Source organism: Dasypus novemcinctus, assembly GCF_030445035.2.
Source record: "Dasypus novemcinctus isolate mDasNov1 chromosome 8 unlocalized genomic scaffold, mDasNov1.1.hap2 SUPER_8_unloc_2, whole genome shotgun sequence".
NCBI classification, from domain to species: domain Eukaryota; kingdom Metazoa; phylum Chordata; class Mammalia; order Cingulata; family Dasypodidae; genus Dasypus; species Dasypus novemcinctus.
This window is the reverse complement of record NW_026688124.1, coordinates 1,104,640-1,124,633: the sequence shown is the minus strand read 5'-3', so window position 1 is coordinate 1,124,633 and position 19,994 is coordinate 1,104,640. Positions and strand designations below refer to the sequence as shown.

At 39.4% G+C, this 19,994-nt stretch overlaps 1 protein-coding gene across 1 annotated transcript; it reads right to left on the bottom strand.

The window, feature by feature from the left end:
• Positions 1-11,835: 11,835 nt before the first annotated feature.
• Positions 11,836-15,695, bottom strand: LOC131277341 (olfactory receptor 14L1-like). The gene is given in 3 exon segments (XM_058292416.2): positions 11,836-12,531; positions 12,533-12,795; positions 15,659-15,695. Coding segments are annotated over 3 exon segments (996 nt in total).
• Positions 15,696-19,994: the final 4,299 nt, after the last annotated feature.

Sequence of the window (19,994 nt, the reverse complement as noted above, 5' to 3'; positions counted from 1 at the left end):
CGAAGATCTAAGCAGGCATTTTCTCCACAGAGCGTCCATTTTCCAAAGACTGTCCTCGCGGCATAGCAGGGGTTGCAGCCTTGATTTGGATGTCCCATGACTGGAAGGGCAGGGCTCGAGGTCCAGAGGAATGGAGTGATCCAAAGGAGTGTGCCTGAAGCGGTGTGAGCAATTATTAAGAGAAGGATACACCCGATGAATAAAAGTGGTTCTGGTGCCTGTAATTGATGCAAGAGTCCAGAATCATTCTTTCTCCTTGGTATTTTGGTGCTGTGTATCGACTTCATCTCTAGTGGCTGGTCAAATGAGTTGGCTGGGGACCCAAATTGGCTGTTGTGCATTCTCTGGAAAGACACAAGCATACCCTCATCCCTGAGTTAACAGGGGATGGGGTCCTTGCCATGCATTTGTAAGGGGGTCTTTCCATCTAACTAATGGCATGGGGGTTGGAGTATTTCTAAGCCCTCCCCAGTGTCCGACTGCTGGAGTACAGCATTCATTGTCAAATGTGAGAAAATTCATAGTGATTAAAGTCTTATTTAGAACATCCCTGGGGGTATCTCAGGGATATTGCCCCTTCATGTTTTTTATTTGGTTTTTAAGTGTGAGGTGGGTGCGTTCTATGATAGCTTGGCCCTGGGGATTGTATGGGATACCAGTTTTGTGTGTGATGTGCCATGAGGCACAGAAATTTTGGAAGGATTTGGGAGTCCAGTGTGGGAACCAGGGATGTTTGCGATTTTTAAGGAGGGATTTCAAAAAAAGCAACATATTATCTTGAATGGTCATTTTGTTTTTAAGGACTGCATGTGGCAGTGCATGGATAGTATTAGCCACATATGCACCAAGGGATGGATTGGTGATGTAGGAAAACTTGGAGGAGAGCACATAATTTTCCTTGTTGAACAGAGCCAGTATGTTGCTCAATGTGGATGGAATCTGAGGTGCTAAGGGATTTTACTACTATAGAAAAGTGAGTTTTGTTAGCATCCGTAAAGATTGTAGCAGCATGAGGGATAGGAGAAGTTGTAGGAAAGGAGTGAGAGGAGAGAACAAATGGAAGAAGAATCATGGCAGTGATGAGTTTGTCCTTTGGCAAATGGTTATCAAGTTGACCTGTGAATCCTGATAGGAGAGTTTGCATGTTCAAATCAGTTTGGGAAAGATGTTGTATTTGTTCTTGAGTGAATGGTAGAACTAAGGTGTCAGGTTTGATGCCATACAAGAGAACAGCTGTTTTTCTGAGTTTTCTCCCAAGGATACATATGGCATCACAATAAGAGGTAATTTTACCTAAATGACTAAAAGATAAGTGTACCCAAAAGAGGGGGGAATCCTGATATAGAAGACCAATGGGCGTCCCAGGGGAGTTGATGACTAGAGCAGAAAGAGGGAGTTTTGGTTGAAAGCGGGCTAGGTGAAGAATTTTAATTCGGTCATTTATGAGGCTCAGGCAGGCTCGTTCAGTGCTGCCCACCAAACGACAGCTGGAAGGGTCGGGGTCACCCTCCAGGAGGTCAAAAAGAGGTTTTAGCTCATGAATGGTTACACTCAGATGAGGACGCAACCAACTGATATCACCACAGAGGTGCTGAAGCACATTAAGAGTACATTTATGGGGCAAAACAATAGTGGGGATGGCAGGACTGATAGAGCTCGTGATGGTATAGACTAAGAAGGTGTAAGGCGGGTAGTTTTGTACTTTTTCAGGTGACATGGTGAGGCCCAGTTGCATAAGGCTATGTAGAAGAGATTTCAAGCAGAATTGTAGGTGAATTGGGTCTGGGTGAGCAATGAGGATATCGTCCATATAATGAATGATTTGACAAAACTGAGAAAGGGAACGGGTGGCTTCACTAATGAATATTTGGCACATAACTGGACTGTTTTTCATTCCTTGCGGGAGTACCTTCCACTGATAACATTGTAAGGGGACTGAATTATTTGTGACAGGTACAGAAAAGCAAAGTATTGGCGGTCATCCTCATGAAGAGGAATGGAAAAGAAACAATCTTTGAGGTCTATTGCAATAATGTGGTAATCGTATGGGATGGCTGAAGGATGAGGAAGGCCTGGTTGCAGGGAGCCAATCTTTGTCATATGAGCATTAATATTTCTGAGGTCATGTAGTAGCCTCCATTTACCGGATTTTTTTGAATCACAAAGATAGGAGAATTATGAGGACTAGTAGAGGGTTCTTTGTGCTGCAAGTTCAATTGTTCTTGCACAAGGAGTTTTAGTTGTTCTAATTTTACTCGAGGCAGTGGCCACTGGTCTGTCCAAATAAAGTTTTGCATTTTCCATGTTAATCTTATAGGTTTTGGTTTGGATAAAGTAAATAAAGGCGGATGGCCAGTGACCTTTATGCTTGGGGGTAATTTGTAGGATTAGTAGTGAGGACGGTTCCCACTTTGGGGAGAACATCATGCCTCCAAAGGGTATGAGTAAGGTTGGGTAACACAAGGGGGCGGAAGGTGCCTGTTCTGCCATCTGGATCTGTCCAAGTCAATGTTGATGTAAGCTGGTGTGAGGGTCTTAGGCCTCCCACACCTTGAACTAGGGGACCTAGTTTTAGCGACCATGAAGGGTCTGTGTCAGAAGAGCGGAGGACAGATAAGTCAGCTCCGGTGTCTATTTGCCCAGTAAAGGACTTGCCCTGCACTGCAAAAGTGAGAAATGCTTTACCTTGGGTAATGAGGATAGTCCAAAAAATGTCGGGTGGGGGGTCCTCTCTTAGTTGCAGGGCTGAGAGGTGCCCCTGATCTCGTTTAAAGGCGGAAGAGGATTGCCCTGAAGGTCGGTTTTTGAGTGACAATCTCTCTTCCAATGAAGTCCTTTCCTACATCTCCAGCAGACTGAGAGGGGAATATTTTGTGGCTTAGGAGTAACCACAAGAGGGCACTCCTTGGCGAAATGACCAGGCTTGCAGCCCTGTAGCAGGTTTTGTGAGGTGGCTGGATGCACAAATGATCGGCTAAGGCAGCGGCTAGAACAGAAGCGGTATTAGTTGCAGCTGCCATAGCAGAAGCGGAATGAGACCCAATCTCTCTGCAAGCAAGGACCCAGTCATCGGGGCTTTTATTACGAGTAGGCATAATTGTTTGTCGACACTCGGTATTGGCGCCTTCCCAAAGAAGGTCTTTTAATAAAGCATCAGTGGCAGCAGAATGGGAAAGTTTTCTATCAACAGCCTCCTTCACTCGACTATAATAGTTGGAAAAGGGCTCGTTGGGATCCTGCAGAAGTTTGGAGAGGTGAATAGGTTTTCCCTGAGGGTTGAGTTTTTGAAAAGCAATTTTAGCAATGGTGAGGCACTGATCAAAGTAGGGCGCTGGACATGCAGCTTGGACTGTTGGAAGAGCGCATTGCCCCTTCCCTTTTTAGAGCATCAGGGGGGAGGGCCGTCATGCCGTTGGTAAGGTTGTGCATGCCTGTTTTCTCTACTTCATCATTGTACAAAGCTTTCCAGGTGATATAATCACCAGGAATCAGAATGACATGCCCAAGGTTCTTCCAATCAGTAGCGCAATTGTGTTCAAGGGACAGATTATCCATTAACATCTGAGCATATGGCCTATTAAGGCCATCTTCCTGAATGGCTTTGCGAAGGTTAGAAATAGTTTTATGATCCCAAGGGTACCAATTGTAGGGGGTGTGATCGGTAGGATTGAAGTTCACTGGGTAAAGGTGTGCAGGGGAAGGGGTGGGAGGAGGGACAGTGACAGATGGGTTAGCAAAGATGGCTGCCGAGCCAGAAGAGGAAGATGAAGAGGAAGAGAAAATGGTGGGTGCAAGGGAAGGGAGGGGAACGGTTCTAGGGTCAGAAAGAAAAGGGCAAAGACCACAGGGTGGAGCTCTAGAGGAGGACGAAGAGGGGGTGGGGGTTGTGTAGGAAGGGAAAGGGGAGGTGTTGAAGAAGAGGAGTGATTGGTCACTGCTGAAGCAGAGGTGATTAGGTCCTCCTCCTTTGCAGAAGAGGAGGTGATGCTCTTGTGGCCAGTGGCTTCTGCTGGAGCCCGTGGAGCAATGGCTTCCTGTGGAGGGCCGTTAGTAGGGGTTTTTTGTTGAGAAATGTTGGTAGCAGGTGTCAGGATGAGCAGAGGGGAAGCTTCAGAGGGGGAGCAGTTGGGGCTTTGGGATATATCTTTGAGCAATGGGTATACGGGATCACTGTCAGGTGGTACGTAAGGAGGCACGGGGGTAGAAGGAGTTGCAGGCATGATGGAAAATGGGATTGGGGAAGGTACATCTAGCAGAGCACCCATAAGGCAAGCATGAATGGCTAAGAGAATGGGAATGAGGCCTAGAGGAAAGGTTTTTCCCTCATGGACTTCAGCAGAGTGCACGTGCTTAAGCAGCTTCGCCCATGTGGCGGGATCCCATAGGGCGACTGAGCAAAGCCAGGGGTTAAAGCAAACAACAAGGTCCCAATATTGATTAAGTTCCTTTTCAGAAATTTTGATGTGCCTACTTGTCAAAAGGGCATGTAGGGTGCGAGCTTGTGGAGCCTTCTCAGAGGAGGAGAGATTACCCATTCCAAGGGTCACTTACCGACTGCAATGCCGAGCTGCACTTGATAGCTCACTGATATTGTCTCTGGGGTTTTCAGGCCCCATGTTGGGTGCCAGATGTTGTGGTCCCATCCAGCAGCTCTGCTCTCAAAGAGGTAAGGACGAACAGGACAAGACAACACACAGTAACTGCTCTGGAGACGCAGGCTGGTGGCACAGGTCTGATTTATTGAGGAAGTGTAGGAGCTTTTATAGACCATGAGGCAATGTGCGAGCAGCTTACTGGCTATGCTAATTTAATGAGGCTGATTGGTTCATGTGCTCTAGTTGCTGGGGGGAAGGCAGATTTCTGAGGGACATGCCTCGGCACCATCTTTTGGATGGAACCCCAAAGGCCTTATAGTTAGAGAGGTTTTCCTACATCTAACAAGGTGTCGGTGGCTTGCCCGCAAATTATAAACTCCCAACCTGGGGGGGGGCCTGATATGTCCTCAAATAGGCAAGAATCTCTTGAGTACATTGGCAGTGCCTAATAAAAGGAAACAGAAGAATATGCCAAGGCCTCGATATTAATGCATGTGACTATGAACCTTATTCTTGTAATATTGAAACTTAGCCTAATAATTACAGTTGCCTAGGTGTTACCTCCTGAAAACATCCTTGCTACTCAACTGTGGTCTCTCTCTAAGCCAAACTCAGCAAATAAATGCAATAACTTTCCCACAGTTTAGGACATGTCTCCCAAGGATGAGCCTCCCTGGCACCATGGAAATAATACCAAGCATCAACCTGTGATGCATTAAAAAAAAGACCTTAACCAAAAGGGAAAAACATCAAATACAAAGAGTTTTTAAGGCTAAGAGATTTCAAAATGAGTTGGAAGTTCATTCACAGGGTTACAATTATGCAAGTCTCAGGAGATCTCACTAAGTTGCTACTGTGAAAAAAGTCTCAAATAAATGTGCTCCTAAGGGCTCTAGAACAATTTGGACACTATAGGCAAGTTACACAAGTCCTTGAAATCAGCACCCTGTTAGTGGGCATTACTTTGGAATATATGAAACCTATTTCTGCAATGTAACAGAGTTAAACTCATTTATAATTTCCCTATACTTGATTCTTCTACTCCTTTTATTTAAACATAACTATCAGTGTAATTGTTAAATACATCTCAAAGACTTAAATCTCTGGTGTACTCATATGCCAGTTGAGTCCTGCATCTCAGAAGAGTTGCAGCCAATGCTTACTCTCCAGTTCATTGGATTCAACCAGGACAACTACCAAAATTATGTTGGACAACTGCCATCCCCCAAAACAGAGTATCTACAACTGCAAGCAATACAGTTCTTTCTTTTTTAAAGAATTATTTATTTATTTATTTCCCCTTCCCACACCCCAGTTGTCTGTTCTCTGTGTCTATTTGCTGCATCTTCTTTTGTCCACTTCTGTTGTTGTTGGCAGCATGGGAATCTATGTTTCTTTTTGTTGCATCATCTTGTTGTGTCAGTTCTCTGTGTGTGCGGCACCATTCCTGGGCAGACTGCACTTTCTTTCATGCTGGGTGGCTCTCCTTACAGGGTGAATTCCTTGCACGTGGAGCTCCCCTATGCGGGGACACCCCTGCATGGCAGGGCACTCCTTGCATGCATCAGCACTGCACATGGGCCAGCTCCACATGGGTCAAGGAGGCCCAAGGTTTGAACCACAGGCCTCCCATGTGGTAGACGGATGCCCTAACCACTGGGCCAAGTTTCTATCTGCTCCATAATATCTAATCCCTATTTAAATCTGAGGCAGAAAGGACAGCACAATCCCTAAATCTCCAAGTTTGTGGAATGAAGAGTCATAAGAGGGCAATGTAACCATAGACAAAGTAAAGTTATTAATAGCATAGTAATGGAAGAACATGTAACATTGACATAAAGACAGTGGTTACTAGAGGTTCTAAGGGTAGTGGAGGGAATAATATAAATGTCTATATTTTTCACTCAAATCATAGGGCATTTTTAGGGCTTTAGAATTCAGTGTAAACCATAGTGTAAACTATAAATCTTGCTTAATAGCAATGCTTCAATATATACTCATTAATTGTAAGAAACCTACCACATTATTATAAGATGTTATTAATAGGGGAAGATGTGTGAAGGGGAGAAGGTAAAGTTCATGGGAACTTCTTGTATTTTTTATGTAACTTTTCTGTAATCTAAAACCTCCTTAAAATAAAGTTTATTATATTTTAAAAACTTAAATGAGAAGCAGGATATTTCACTATGATAATTATATTAGGATAATGACCGTCACCCTGATGCAGGATATAAGATGTGACTGTGAAGTGGAATGCAGTGGTTTCCTGAATGTTAATTATTTTCTGTTTTTTTAACCTAGGTTGCACTTACATATAGGATTAATTTTAGAACAAATTTTATACTGTACATTTATTTATATTTTATGCTCTTTTCTGTATATTCATTTTATTTCACCTCCAAGAGAACCTGATAATCCTTTAATAATCAATATCCTGAATAATATTTTTACAGATAAAATCATGACCTTTAGAGGAATGTGCTATAAACCATTAAAGAATGTAGTAAATAAAATCTTAACAAAAATTCTTCCTGGGAATAAAAAAGTAAAAATTTGCTTAAACATTTTTCATTTTTATGGCTTTATTGAAGTAGGATTGGCATACTTTAAACTGCATATATATAAAATGCACAAATGCATAGGTGTTAATTCACATATACACCCATGAAACCATCAAAAAAAAAATCAAGATACTGAACATAGCCATCACCTGATAATTTTATTCACACAACTTTGTGGGGTTTTTTTCCTTTAACCCCTTCCCACTCCCTGTAAGGCATGCACGGAACTTATATCTGCCACTATAAACTAGTTCACATTTTCTAGAGTTTTATATGTGAAATTATCTGGTATGAACTATTTAATTATCTTCCACTCAATAATTATTTTGAGATTAGCCCATGTTCTTTTGTTTCAATAACTCATTCATTTTCCTTGCTGAGTAGAATTCCAATGTATGAATGTACCAATGAAATATTTTATTCATTGGTTTTATAATTTGGGTTGCTCCTAGGTTTTGGTTACTTTAAATAAGCAGTTATAAATCCCTAATTTTATGAGGCAAATATAAAGAAAAATTTAAAATATATTATTCCAATATTAGGGCAGAAAAAGGAGATTCTTGGTCTGAGAAGTGATGAGAATGAGATGGTAATAAGGAGGCTAAACATTTCAGATTCCTTGGTTGTATGACTAAATATTGTGGACATGAAGCTAAGAGCTTGCACAAAATAATTTTTTTTAAGATTTATTTATTTATTTCTCTCCCCTTCCCACTCACCACAGTTGTCTGCTCTCTGTGTCTATTTGCTGCGTGTTCTTTGTCCGCTTCTGTTGTCAGTTGCATGGGAATCTATGTTTCTTTTTGTTGTGTCATCTTGTTGTGTCAGTTCTCCATGTGGGCAGTGCCATTCCAGGGCAGGCTGCACTTTCTTTTGCACTGGGCGGCTCTCCTTATGGGGCACACTCCTTGCACTTGGGGGTCCCCTATGCAGGGACACCCCTACATGGAAGGGCACTCCTTGTGCACATCAGCACTGTGCATGGGCCAGCTCCACACGAGTCAAGGAGGCCTGGGGTTTGAACCATGGACCTCCCATGTGGTAGACGGATGCCCTAACCGCTGGGCCAAGTCTGCTTCCCCACAAAATAATTTTTATACTCTATAAACACATAAAGAAAGGTGAGTGAACTCAAATTTCAAAGCTAATGATTTTCTTGCCATTAAACTCATGTACACACAAACACAAATGTACTACCTTGCATTTGTCTTGCAGATTTTTGATATTTGCCCTTTAGCTTGACCTCTCTAAGAATTAGTCATTAAAGAAGGATGTTTTCAGCAGAAGCAAAGTAATTAATAAATGAGGTATGGTAATGACTGAGCATGTCCTTGAACACAGGGCAAAAGGATTAAATCCTTATCCATTCTGTTACATACATATGAATTAAAAAGTGTCAGCACCAGTTCCAACCACAATCATTTGCAGCTGAGACATGTACCTAGAGGGCCTGGGTAACAAAGAATGCTTTTTCCTCAGACATCATGCAATCTGAATGCCCATGAATGTCACTTTGTGTAGCCAATAGTTAAATTTCTGCAGAAGGGAAAGGAAGACAGATGAGATGTACCAGGATTTAAAGCTCCTGATAATTTTCTCCATTTTGCAAATCATAATAATTTACAGTTGGAAAGGAAATTAATGAGAATTGTTCAACTCTTTTAATTTGATTAATATAAGATCTCAAGGCCTAAAAATTTTAAGAAATTTTCCCACAGTAACTTTTTATTGACTGCTATTCAACCTACTAGTAATTCTATATGTTTAATAGGAATTAATTTTCAAACAAACTTGGTATTACACACTTCATTTGACAGATCATTAAGGTGTGCCTCTGAGTATGGAACATGCCCAATTTTGCATAAGGTAAATATCAGTGTCATTTCTGGAATCAAATGTTTTTCCCTCTTGTCAGTAATTAGAATATGATGAAAAATAATCTGATAGCCTTCCACACCCATCTTACTTAAAATATTTATGAAAGCTGATAATTGTAAGTGTTGACAAATAATAAGTAAGGGGTAATTCTATACATTTATGGTGATTAACTTAAGGGTCCCACTCATTTGAAAAGCCATGGAAGTTCTCCAAGTTCTTCCAGTTATCTGTCTACTCTAGAGAATATCTTCACTTGTCTAAAAGGTGACATATTCAAAGAAATTAATGGTTACAGTGTCTGAAATACCAAAACATAGAAACAATAAACCTGATATCAGAAAGGAAATTAAATTGCAGTTTAATCATAGAATCAAAAACTATAAAGTAATATGTTTTTAGTTATCCCTCCACATACTGGCTTTGTTAAATCTAAGACAATATTGAATTTAAGTTTTATAAGTTATAAATATTATGATTCTATTTATATTATTATTTAAATTAAGTTCCAAAATAGCACAATGCATTATGTAGATAAATACATCTAAAGAAATACATAAAACACCCTTAGGAATGATACATGACAACTTTAAGATGGTGTTTCCATCTGGCAAGGGATAATGGGAAGGGATTGTGAAGGAGATTTTAGCCAAATATATGATTTATTTGTTAAAAAATCAAGAGGTCATTTTTTTCTCCTTATGAATTTTCTTATGTCCAGCACCATAACGCAAGTCCATTTTTATTGTTTATAAAATCACTACATATAGTTTATCACTTTTGTGTATCACAACTGATCTTCAGAGCACTGGTCTCAAGACTATTTGGCCAACTCTCACAGCCAAACTCAGCGTGTAGATGCGATGCATTACCCCCAGCGTGGGACATGACACCCGGGGATGAGCCTCCCTGGCACCGAGGGATCACTACCACATACCAGCTGAAGAAGCAACTAGAAAATGACCTTGAATTAAAGATTCAATGCGGAACAGCAGAATATACCTGTCTACATATAATGACATGACTTCAGGAAGCTGTTTGACCTAATGTAAGGGGGAAATGGAAAGGAGAAATGAGATTATAAGGCTGTGAGTCTCTAAAAAAGAGTCTGGAGGTTGTCAGAAGGAATACCCCTATGTACAACTGAACAGAGTCTAAGAGACAGATAAGGTAGATACAACCCCAGGTATTGGTTCTTTTGAGGGATAAAGAGACCCACGGGTTCTATGGTCATGGCAGAAGGGGTTCACTGCCATGACAGATAGCCCTTCTTTGGAGCTGGTGTTTCTGCGTGATGGAATTGGACTCAGAGGGGATCTCTTTTCACAAGACTTGCATGCTACTTTATTGGAATTGTAGTCGGTGCTGGGTTTAAGATATATGTAGGGGATTCGAATCTCTGGACTGATAATATGACACCCAGGCCCAGAGCCTCAACAGACTTCGGCTCCTACACTTTGATTTATTGGACTTACTCCACTCAGCTAACATGGAGTTGAAGAAGGTCAACCACCACAACATGGAGCCTAGAGTGTCTACAACTGGAAGTGGGAGGAGTGCATCCAATACCCATATGGAATCTAAGCCCTCACTTGACATAGATGTGCAATGGACACAACCAATCCAATGTCCACAGAGAAAATGTGGAATGGGTGTGGGAAGGGTAGCCATGGTGGCTGCTGGGTGTGGGGAACGGGAGGAAGAGATGAGATGTGGAGGCGTTTTTGGGATGTGGAGTTGTCCTGGATAGTGCTTCACGGACAATTACGGGACATTATAGATCCCCCCAGGGTCCACTGGATGGAACGTGAGAGAGTCTGGGCTATGATGTGGACCATTGACTATGGGGTGCAGTGATGCTCAGAGATGAACTTACCAGGTGCAATGGATGTGTCATGATGATGGGAGAGAGTGTTGCTGTGGGGGGAGTGGGGGGCGGGGGCAGTGGGGTTGAATGGGACCTCATATTTTTCATAATGTAATGTAAAAAAATAAATAAATAAATAATTAAAAAAAAAAAGACTATTTGGCCACACATTTCCATTGGTAAAAAGAAAAGTAAGCATATGCCACTTTTTCTTTGTTTTTTACTTGGCTGTTTATTAATACACATGATCTTGTTTTACTGTAATTAATATATTAGGTACAATACAATGCAACCGATATTTTCCCCTGGCTTCCCTATCTGTCCAGTACCCTCTCACTGGACTCAGAGCACCTCCTGTTCTATATATATCCAAAGGAACTGGAAGGGAAGAAGTTATCTGCTCCCCTCTCAGTCAGATACAATTCACCAGGAGCTTTACCCTCACTTAATATCTTGGGGATGGGAGAGGGGAACCCTTCCTCATGACTGAGAGGTTTAATAACAGGCGATTAGTTGTTTTGGTTTCTTTGTTTCTCTGTCCCTCACTCTCCCAGGAGTTGTGAATCACTGTCCTGGTTTGCTGTATCCCAAAGCAGGTCCCCAAGCAGCCTCTGGTTCTTTCTCCTTTGTTTTAGTGAGAGCTGAGCCTTATCTGCCTAACCTGCCAGCCATGTTCCCACAATTCTTTAATATAATGTATAAAAATGTTCAGATGATGAGAATTAAAATAATTAAAAACACAAGTTTTAATATTTTCAACACTCCAAAGGACCTTCTAGTGTATCCCAGGGCATAGTACCTATCTGTGGGAACCATAACAAAAGAACAGCTTCATTTCATGAAAGAATCAAGACAGAATTTAGCAAAAAATTCAAAATCTATGCCTATGAATCTAACAAGTTGTCTGTTTAGAAAAAGGGTTCAGGAGTTCTGGCTCCTAATCACATTCTCTATCAAGCACACCACATTGCCTTCTCAGGGCTGCCTTCATGTCCTTGTTCCTTAAACTATAGATGATAGGATTCAGGGTTGGAGGCACCACTGTGTAGAGCACAGTTAGGAGAAGATCCAGCATTGAAGGAGAATCTGATGTTGGCTTGACATAGGCAATGATACCAGATATCATAAAGAGTGTTACAACCACAAGATGTGGGATGCAAGTAGAAAATGTTTTTGATCTACTCTGCTTGGATGGAATCCTCATGATGGTAGAAAATATATACACATAGGAGAGAGTAATTGAAACAAAACAGACTATTGCAAGACTTATAATAAAAACTGTGACTCCAATTTCAATGCTAATTACTTCGGGATCTAAGAGGCTTAGGAGCTGTGGGATATCACAGAAATATTGATGTACTATATTAGACCCACAAAAGGGTAAAGAGAATGTTGCAGCCACATGCATGACTGCACAGATCATCCCACTGAGCCATGAAATGGCCATTATCTTCACACAGGCACCTTGATTCATGATAACTGCATAGTGCAAGGGTTGGCAGATGGCCACATAGCGGTCATAGGACATAACGGTAAGGATGGCTGTCTCAGTACAGGCAAGAATGAAGAAAAAGAAGACTTGGAGAGCACACCCAAGAAAAGAAATGGAGGTATTGTGGGTTAAGGAATTAAAAAATGGATCTGGGAACTGTGACAGATATGTAGCAAAAATCTAAAAATGATAAACTTTTCAAAAAGAAATATATTGGGGTTTGAAGGTGGCCATCTAGAATGGTAAGCATGATGATTAGGAGATTTCCAGTGACAGCTGCCAGGTAAACCAGCAAAAACAGAGCAGCATGTAAGGTTTGAACTTCCCAGGAGTCTGAAAATCCCATGAGGAGAAATTCAGTAACTTCAGTTCTGTTTAGATCATTTGTGGTTTTTCCCTTTCTTCCTATGAAGAAAGAAGAGTGGAAAAGATTAGATATAAATATGGTGAATGAGACTACTCAAAATGATATTTCTAATTAGTGATAATTAGATTAGATTTGTGATAATTAGATTAAAATCTCTCATTTACATATGTGTATACTATCTTCCTAAACCTGTATCTTAAAGACATACTGTAGTGTTTTATACATGGCATATCTCAATGTATCCTGCCTTCAAAGATGTATGTAAGATCTCATCTCCTCTGCCATGGATACAAGAACATTACAATATATCAATACTTAGGGTTAACAACAAGCTGTATAAAAGAGTATGGAATTTTTCCTTTTAGGGTAATTAAAACATTCTTAAAATGATGTGATGAAAACACACCCCTATGATGAAACTGAGTGCCACTGATTGTACACTTTGGATGGATTGTACAGGGCAGGGTACTGTATAATATAGTGAACCCTGTGGTGGATGAGGGACTGTGGTTGACAGTACAAATATGAGAATGTTTTCTCATGAACTATAACAAATGTATAATACTAATGCATGATATTAATAATAGGGTGGTTTATGGAAAAATACACCAAATGTAAGATATGGACTGTAGTTAGTGATATTATGGTGATGTTCTTTCATCATGTGTAACAAATGTTCCACAACAATGCAAGGTGTTAATGGTGAGGTGATGTATCAGAATCCTGTATTGTATACATAGCTGTTTTGTAAGCTCACAACTTTTCTAATAAAAAGATGTATGAAGATATGCAATCAAAATGCAAAAGGAAAAATGGGGATGATTACAACAATGAAGTAATCAAGGGGAAAAGTAGTAAGAGAATAGAGGAACACACACAAACTTGGAGATAACGTGAATATGAAACATTATTTGTTAATTTTGTGTTAAAATATAGCATTGAAAATAATTATCTTTCTGTTCACTTTTGGTAAAGTGAAGGTAAAGTTGTTAGCAATCTGAAAAAGATGCCCTATTTCCATAACTATTAAGACTGCAAATGCAAACTTTCTGAGGAAAAAAATGTATTTATTAAAATCTGATGTAATTGGCATAATGATAGACTCCTATGGTAAAATATTTTATAAGATATAGTTCTCAAATTTGAGTTTTCCAAGTCAATGGAGAACATGTTGAGTAAAATATTCCCTGGAATCTGATGTGATAATATCAAAAGGGATGAGGCTTAGTGATGGTAGATTATATCAGGGGCAGAGACATTTTTCCTACTTTGTCTTTTTATAGAAAATTTATATATAAGGCATATTTGAGCTTGGATATGAAAAGCATTCTGCTAGATAAAGTTTAGAATAGCATTTTCAAAAGAACCATACAGGAAAAAACAGAGGATCAAAAGTATTTATTGTATGTTTATGATACAAGTGTGGCTTAGGTAGAAAATTAGACTTGCTTATGTTAAACCTCATGCTAACCTTAGTGCTTTATGCCCTAGTCTTCAGAATTAATCTTCAATGTTGAGATAAAATGGAATATTGAGCATATATCCAAGTATGTTAATAAATTTCTATCCTAAATCTTTCCTAATGCCTGGCTCCCAATTCATCAAGTGTTTTTATTTAGTTTAGCTTAATTTAGTTTAGATTTTAGTTATGTTTAGTTCGGTTTTATTTTGGTCTAGTAAATGGTATTGGGGTTTAGCTCCAGAACTTCTATGATTTGTTCAGCAAAACTCTTGTGCTTTTTCCTTTTATCAATTTATGGAGCAATAATTTATAACAAGAAATAGCATCAATTTAAATTGTGAAATTCAAGGAGAATTGAGAGTTGAATACACCAATAAAACACCACTCTAATCAGGACACAATATTTTCATCACACCCCAAATATTCTACCTATCCTTTTGTACACTATCTCTACCTGCTCCAATCCAGGGAACCACTGATATTATTTCTCTCATTGTAACCTTATTCTCAAGAATTATCTCTAAAATCAACAGAGTAAAGATAATCCTTGCATGAACAATTGCAGCAGAATTGATTAATTAGTTGTCATTTTTTAAGGTTTTATTACCCATCTTCATTAGACCAGTAAAATTCACCTCAGATGTGTTTCTCAAAGAGAACTGAGGCATGTGCCTTTTTTACCATTGAGGTCAAGTCAACAGTTAAATAGGTAAAAAAAGAACAAAGAAGGAGCCAACCAACTGGTTCTCAACTGAAAAATTTTGTGTTTCCACTAATCATGGTTTGTTCACACTGATTGCCTAGATAGCCTGATGTTATAGGGACAGATGCAACCAAATGGAAATGAAAATATTGTATGCCAACAAACAGATGAAACACTCTATTTCAGATTTTCTTTTTAGTATGGTTCACCAAGGAGCCACTGAAAAATTATCTTTTCTTCCAGAAATCATTAGAGGGTCTTTTGGCAACACTAAGTAGAGAACAGGTATCAAAGTCACTACCTAATGTGAGGACTATCATGTGGAGTGAGGGAGAGAACCAGAATCAATTAATTGGCTATAAATTTTAAAAATTAAATCAAACCCAACTTTTTAAAAGCTCCCAGAACATCCCCTTCATCCAACAATACACACACACCAGAAACCTTCCACCACTGAAAAGAAATATGGATACTTCTATCCCACAATACTTTGAGACTCTTACACTAGAGTATTATGCTAGTAGTCTACTCTCTCCTCCATCCATATGAACTTGTCACTTTCAGTTCATGAACCCACTATCCCTGAAATGAAAGAAGTGAATGCATGTTTTAAAATTAATGGATAAGAACATGATATGGGAATCCATAAGAGCACTCTCTTGAAAGAATGATAAAAGTAACATATTTATGGTTTTATTGTCCAAAGTTATGGGGTAAAAACTGAATTAAAACTTACTGCATGGCATGGGCTGATTTTGGATGAGCTGGGTCATTGAGTAATTTCAGTTGTTAAAAATTTCAAACTTCTCTTTCTTTTCAAGGCAGAAATTTCTATTCCTTCAACTATATATTGGATAAAAGTTGAAAAATGCCTTGATCATGCAATGTGGTTAAATTTATTAAGTAAGGATCACAAATGTTTCCATCTTCTCTCTGATGCAGAAAGGTAAACTTGGTGTGTACCATGTCTGTTTTCCACTTGGTTTTGATTTGATTCACAGTCTTTGTAAGAAAATGGTAGTTAATTACTAGGATCTGGTGAGAGGAACTTTCATATTTCTTAGGTCTCTGGAGACAGAAAGAATTCTTGATATTTTAAATATGACCTTTGAGGAAAACAACCAAAACAGAGTTTAATTAATCCCAGTGGATAGCAGCCAAAGGAAAGTTCCTTTTTTGTTTGATGTAGAATAATAGAAACAAAAGTAATTGATTAGTATTATCTTCCTCACACACAGTGGTTCAATAAGTAGAACACTTGCACTAAGAGTGAAAGATGAAATGATAGCTATAATCAGACAACAGATATAAACCCACCTAGATTTCATATGACTACATTTCCATTTTTCATATTTTCTTCCCTAATGGTTATATTCTAGCCCCACTCATGTAAAGCAAAATTTATCATGTTACACTTGCCTTTAAGACCCTTCAGTGGATTTCCTTGATAAAAATACAACTTGTTAATGTTATCTTATGGTGGAATACTCTGATTTGTATTTAGAATACTTTCTCATTTGATGCCATTCCCCACCCCTAAGTGGACAGAGTAGCCATTTAGATTTTGTCTTTTGTGAATTGCTGACAAAATATTTTCCTAATTTTTTATCAAGTTTATTTTTATTAGTATATATTATTTATAAATTGTAAATGCTAATTGTTTTTGAAATGGCTTATAGATGTATTCTCCTAGTTTGAGACTTGGCTTTTCTCTCTTTTTTTAACATAATTTTTTATTGTATTTGTTGATGATATATAGATAATAAAAAAAGTTATATTAAAAATATAAAAGGTCCCCACATACCCCACATCCATCCCCCCACTCCTCCCACAGTAACAACCTCTTTCATCATTGTGGTATATTCATTGCATTTGGTGAATACATTTTGGAGCTTTGCTGCTCCCCATGGATTATAATTTACATTGTAGTTTACACTCTCCTCCTGTATGTTCATTGGGTTATGGCAGGATATATAATGTCCAGCATCTGTCCCTACAGTATCATTTAGGACAACTCCAAGTCCCAAAAATGCTCACATTACATCTCTTCTTCCCTCTCCCTACCCTCAACAACCACTGTGGCCAGTTTCTCCACGTCATTGCTACAGTTTCTTCCATTACTAGTCACAATAGTTCTATAGTAGAATAAAAGTAAGTCCACTCTAATCCATATTTTCCTCCATCCTGTGGGTACTGGGATAGTGATGTCCACTCCACCTCTATATCAAGAGGGGGCTTAGACCCACATGGTTGATGGATGCAATTCTCCTGCTTGGAGTTGTAGGCACTCTTTATTTCATGTGCAGTTCTTTAATACACCTGCAATTGACTTTATTTTTGCTCTAGATCATATAATTTTACTTTTTCTTTTCTTTTACCCCAAATTTCACAACTTTAGTCCACAAATTATATTTCATCTTAGAGTTTGTTTTTTCAATATTTTATTATAGTAATATATACAATATATTGTGTTTGGATTAAATATATTCAATCCAATAGTTCCCATTTTAACCATGTTCAGGTGTAAAATTCAGTTGTATTGAGTACATTCACAAATTTACTACAATCACCAAGATCCATTACTCCAATTTTTATTACCTTAAAAAGAAACAGTAGGGAAGCAGATGTGGCTCCAGTGATTGGGCTTCCACCTACCATATGGAAGGACCCAGGTTTGATCCCTGGGGCCTCCTGGTAAAAAAATAAGCATGCATGTGTGGTGACCTGAGTGTGCCCACACAAGTGCCTGCACAGCGAGGCAAATACCTTGCAGCAAGCTGAGTGCCTGTGAGGTGAGCCAGTGCCCATACAGCAAGCCAAGTGCCCATGCAGTAAGCTGAGTGCATGGGCAAATGCCCATGTGGTGAACTGGGTACATGCACAGTGAACTGAGTGCCCATGCAATGAACCAGTGCCCATGCAAGTGAGTCACACAGCAAGATGATGACACAACAAAAGAGAGATAAGGGGAGAGTCAAGGCAAGGTGCAACAGAAGCCAGAAACTGTGGTGGTGCAAGTGGTGGGAAATCTCTCTTTATATCAGAGGTCACCAGGTTCAAATCCTGGTGAATCCTGGAGGAGAAAAATGAGAAGAGAAGACAAAAAGAGAAATAGGTAGAGAAGATCACACAGTGAATGGACACAGAAAAAACAAAACAAAACAAAACAAAAACCAGCAAGGTGGAGGAAAGGGGGAGGGGAAGGGAAAAAAAGAAACTATATCCACTAAGCAAAAACTCACTCTCCCTACATCCCCCAATGCTTTCCCCTTGTATTTATAAACTGCTCTCTCTTTCTAGAAATTTACTTCTTCTAGGTATTTCATATATGGAAGACCATATAATATTACAATATTTGTCTTTTTGCATCTGGCATATTTCACTTAACATGATATCTTTAAAGTTCATATATCTTAATATTATTAAGATGCCAGAAATATCTAAAGCAATATACATATTCAATGCAAACCTATCAAAACACCAGCAGGTTTTTCTTTTTTATTGTCTTTTATTTTAAACATAAATAGACCACATAAAACACTACGTTAAAAAATGTAAGAGGTTCCCATATACCCCACCCCCCCAAACCCCCCACTCCTCCCACATCAACATCCCCTTTCATCAGTGAGGCACATTCATTGCATTTGGTGAATACAGCCTGGAGCACTGCCATACCACATGGACCATAGTTCACATTGTAGTTTGGTTTCTTCCAGTCCATCCAGTGGGTTATGGTAAGATAAACAATGTCCTGCAACTGTCCCTGCAATATCATTCAGGACAACTCCAAGCCCCCAAAATGCCCCATATTGCACCTCTTCCTCCCTCTCCCTGCCCTCAGCAACTCCCATGGCCACCATCTCCACATCAATGATACAATTTCTCCCATTGCTAGAGTCACAACAGTTCTATAGTAGAATACCAGCAAGTCCACTCCAATCTATAATATATTCTTGAATCTTGTGAACTCTGGGATGGTGATGTCCACTCCACCTCTAAATCAAGACTTGGCTTAGATCCCACATGGCTGATGGATGCAATTCTCCTGCTTGCAGTTATAGACACTCTTGATTCCCTGGTGTGGTGGTTGACCATTCCCACCTCCCCATCAGCTGACCTGGGTACATCCAATGAACTGGAGAGGATGTTGCAACTCTGCTGAGGCTCAGGGCCCAGGTTTTACACAGACAGTCCAGAGATTCAAATCTCCTGGACATATAAAAAGCTCAGCATCAATCACACAGTTCAGTAAAATTAACAGATGAGGTATGTGCAGAGAGGTCACATCTGAGTCCAACTCATCACAATCTGGAACACAAATTCCAAGTAGGGCCCACTGGCAAGGTAATGAACACCAGAGTCATCTGTCATGACCATAGAGCCTGTTTGTCTCTATAGCCCTCAGGAGCACCAGTACCTGGGATTGTATCTACTTTGGCTTTCTCTGGGATCCTCCAGCAGTCTTTTTTTCAAAAATAAAAATAGGAAAGCTAATCTTCAAATTCATGTGTAATCTCAGGAGGCCCTGAAGAGACAAGTCAATATTGCAAAAGAAAAACGAAGGTGGAGATCTCACACATCCCCATTTGTAAACTTACTACAAGCCATAATAATCAAAGCATTGTGGTAATGGAATTGATTTTTTGAATGGAATGAGGTAGGGGTTGAAATATGTTGTTGTTGTTTTTTGACCTGGTGGATAACCAATTATCCTGCACAATTATTAGAGTCCATCTTCTTTGCTGATCTCCAATATACTTTTAGACTTCATTGTGTCCATGGTGTGATCCTGTTTCTGAGCTGTCTCTTCAGATCCTTTGCTCTTTCACTCATTCTACTGGGCCAATACCATACCCTCCTAGTTACTCCTAGACATAGATTTATAATGCCATGCAAACAATTATAAGGCCCTGCTACCTGGTAGGGGAAAATCTATGATGTTTTTGTCCTCTCAAGTGTGCTTTATATATTTTTTCTTACCATTTTGCAACTTTATTCATATTTTAGAATCAAATTCTACAAAGTGCCTTTTTTGAATTTTAAGTGAGACCACATGTTTAGGCAAACATGAT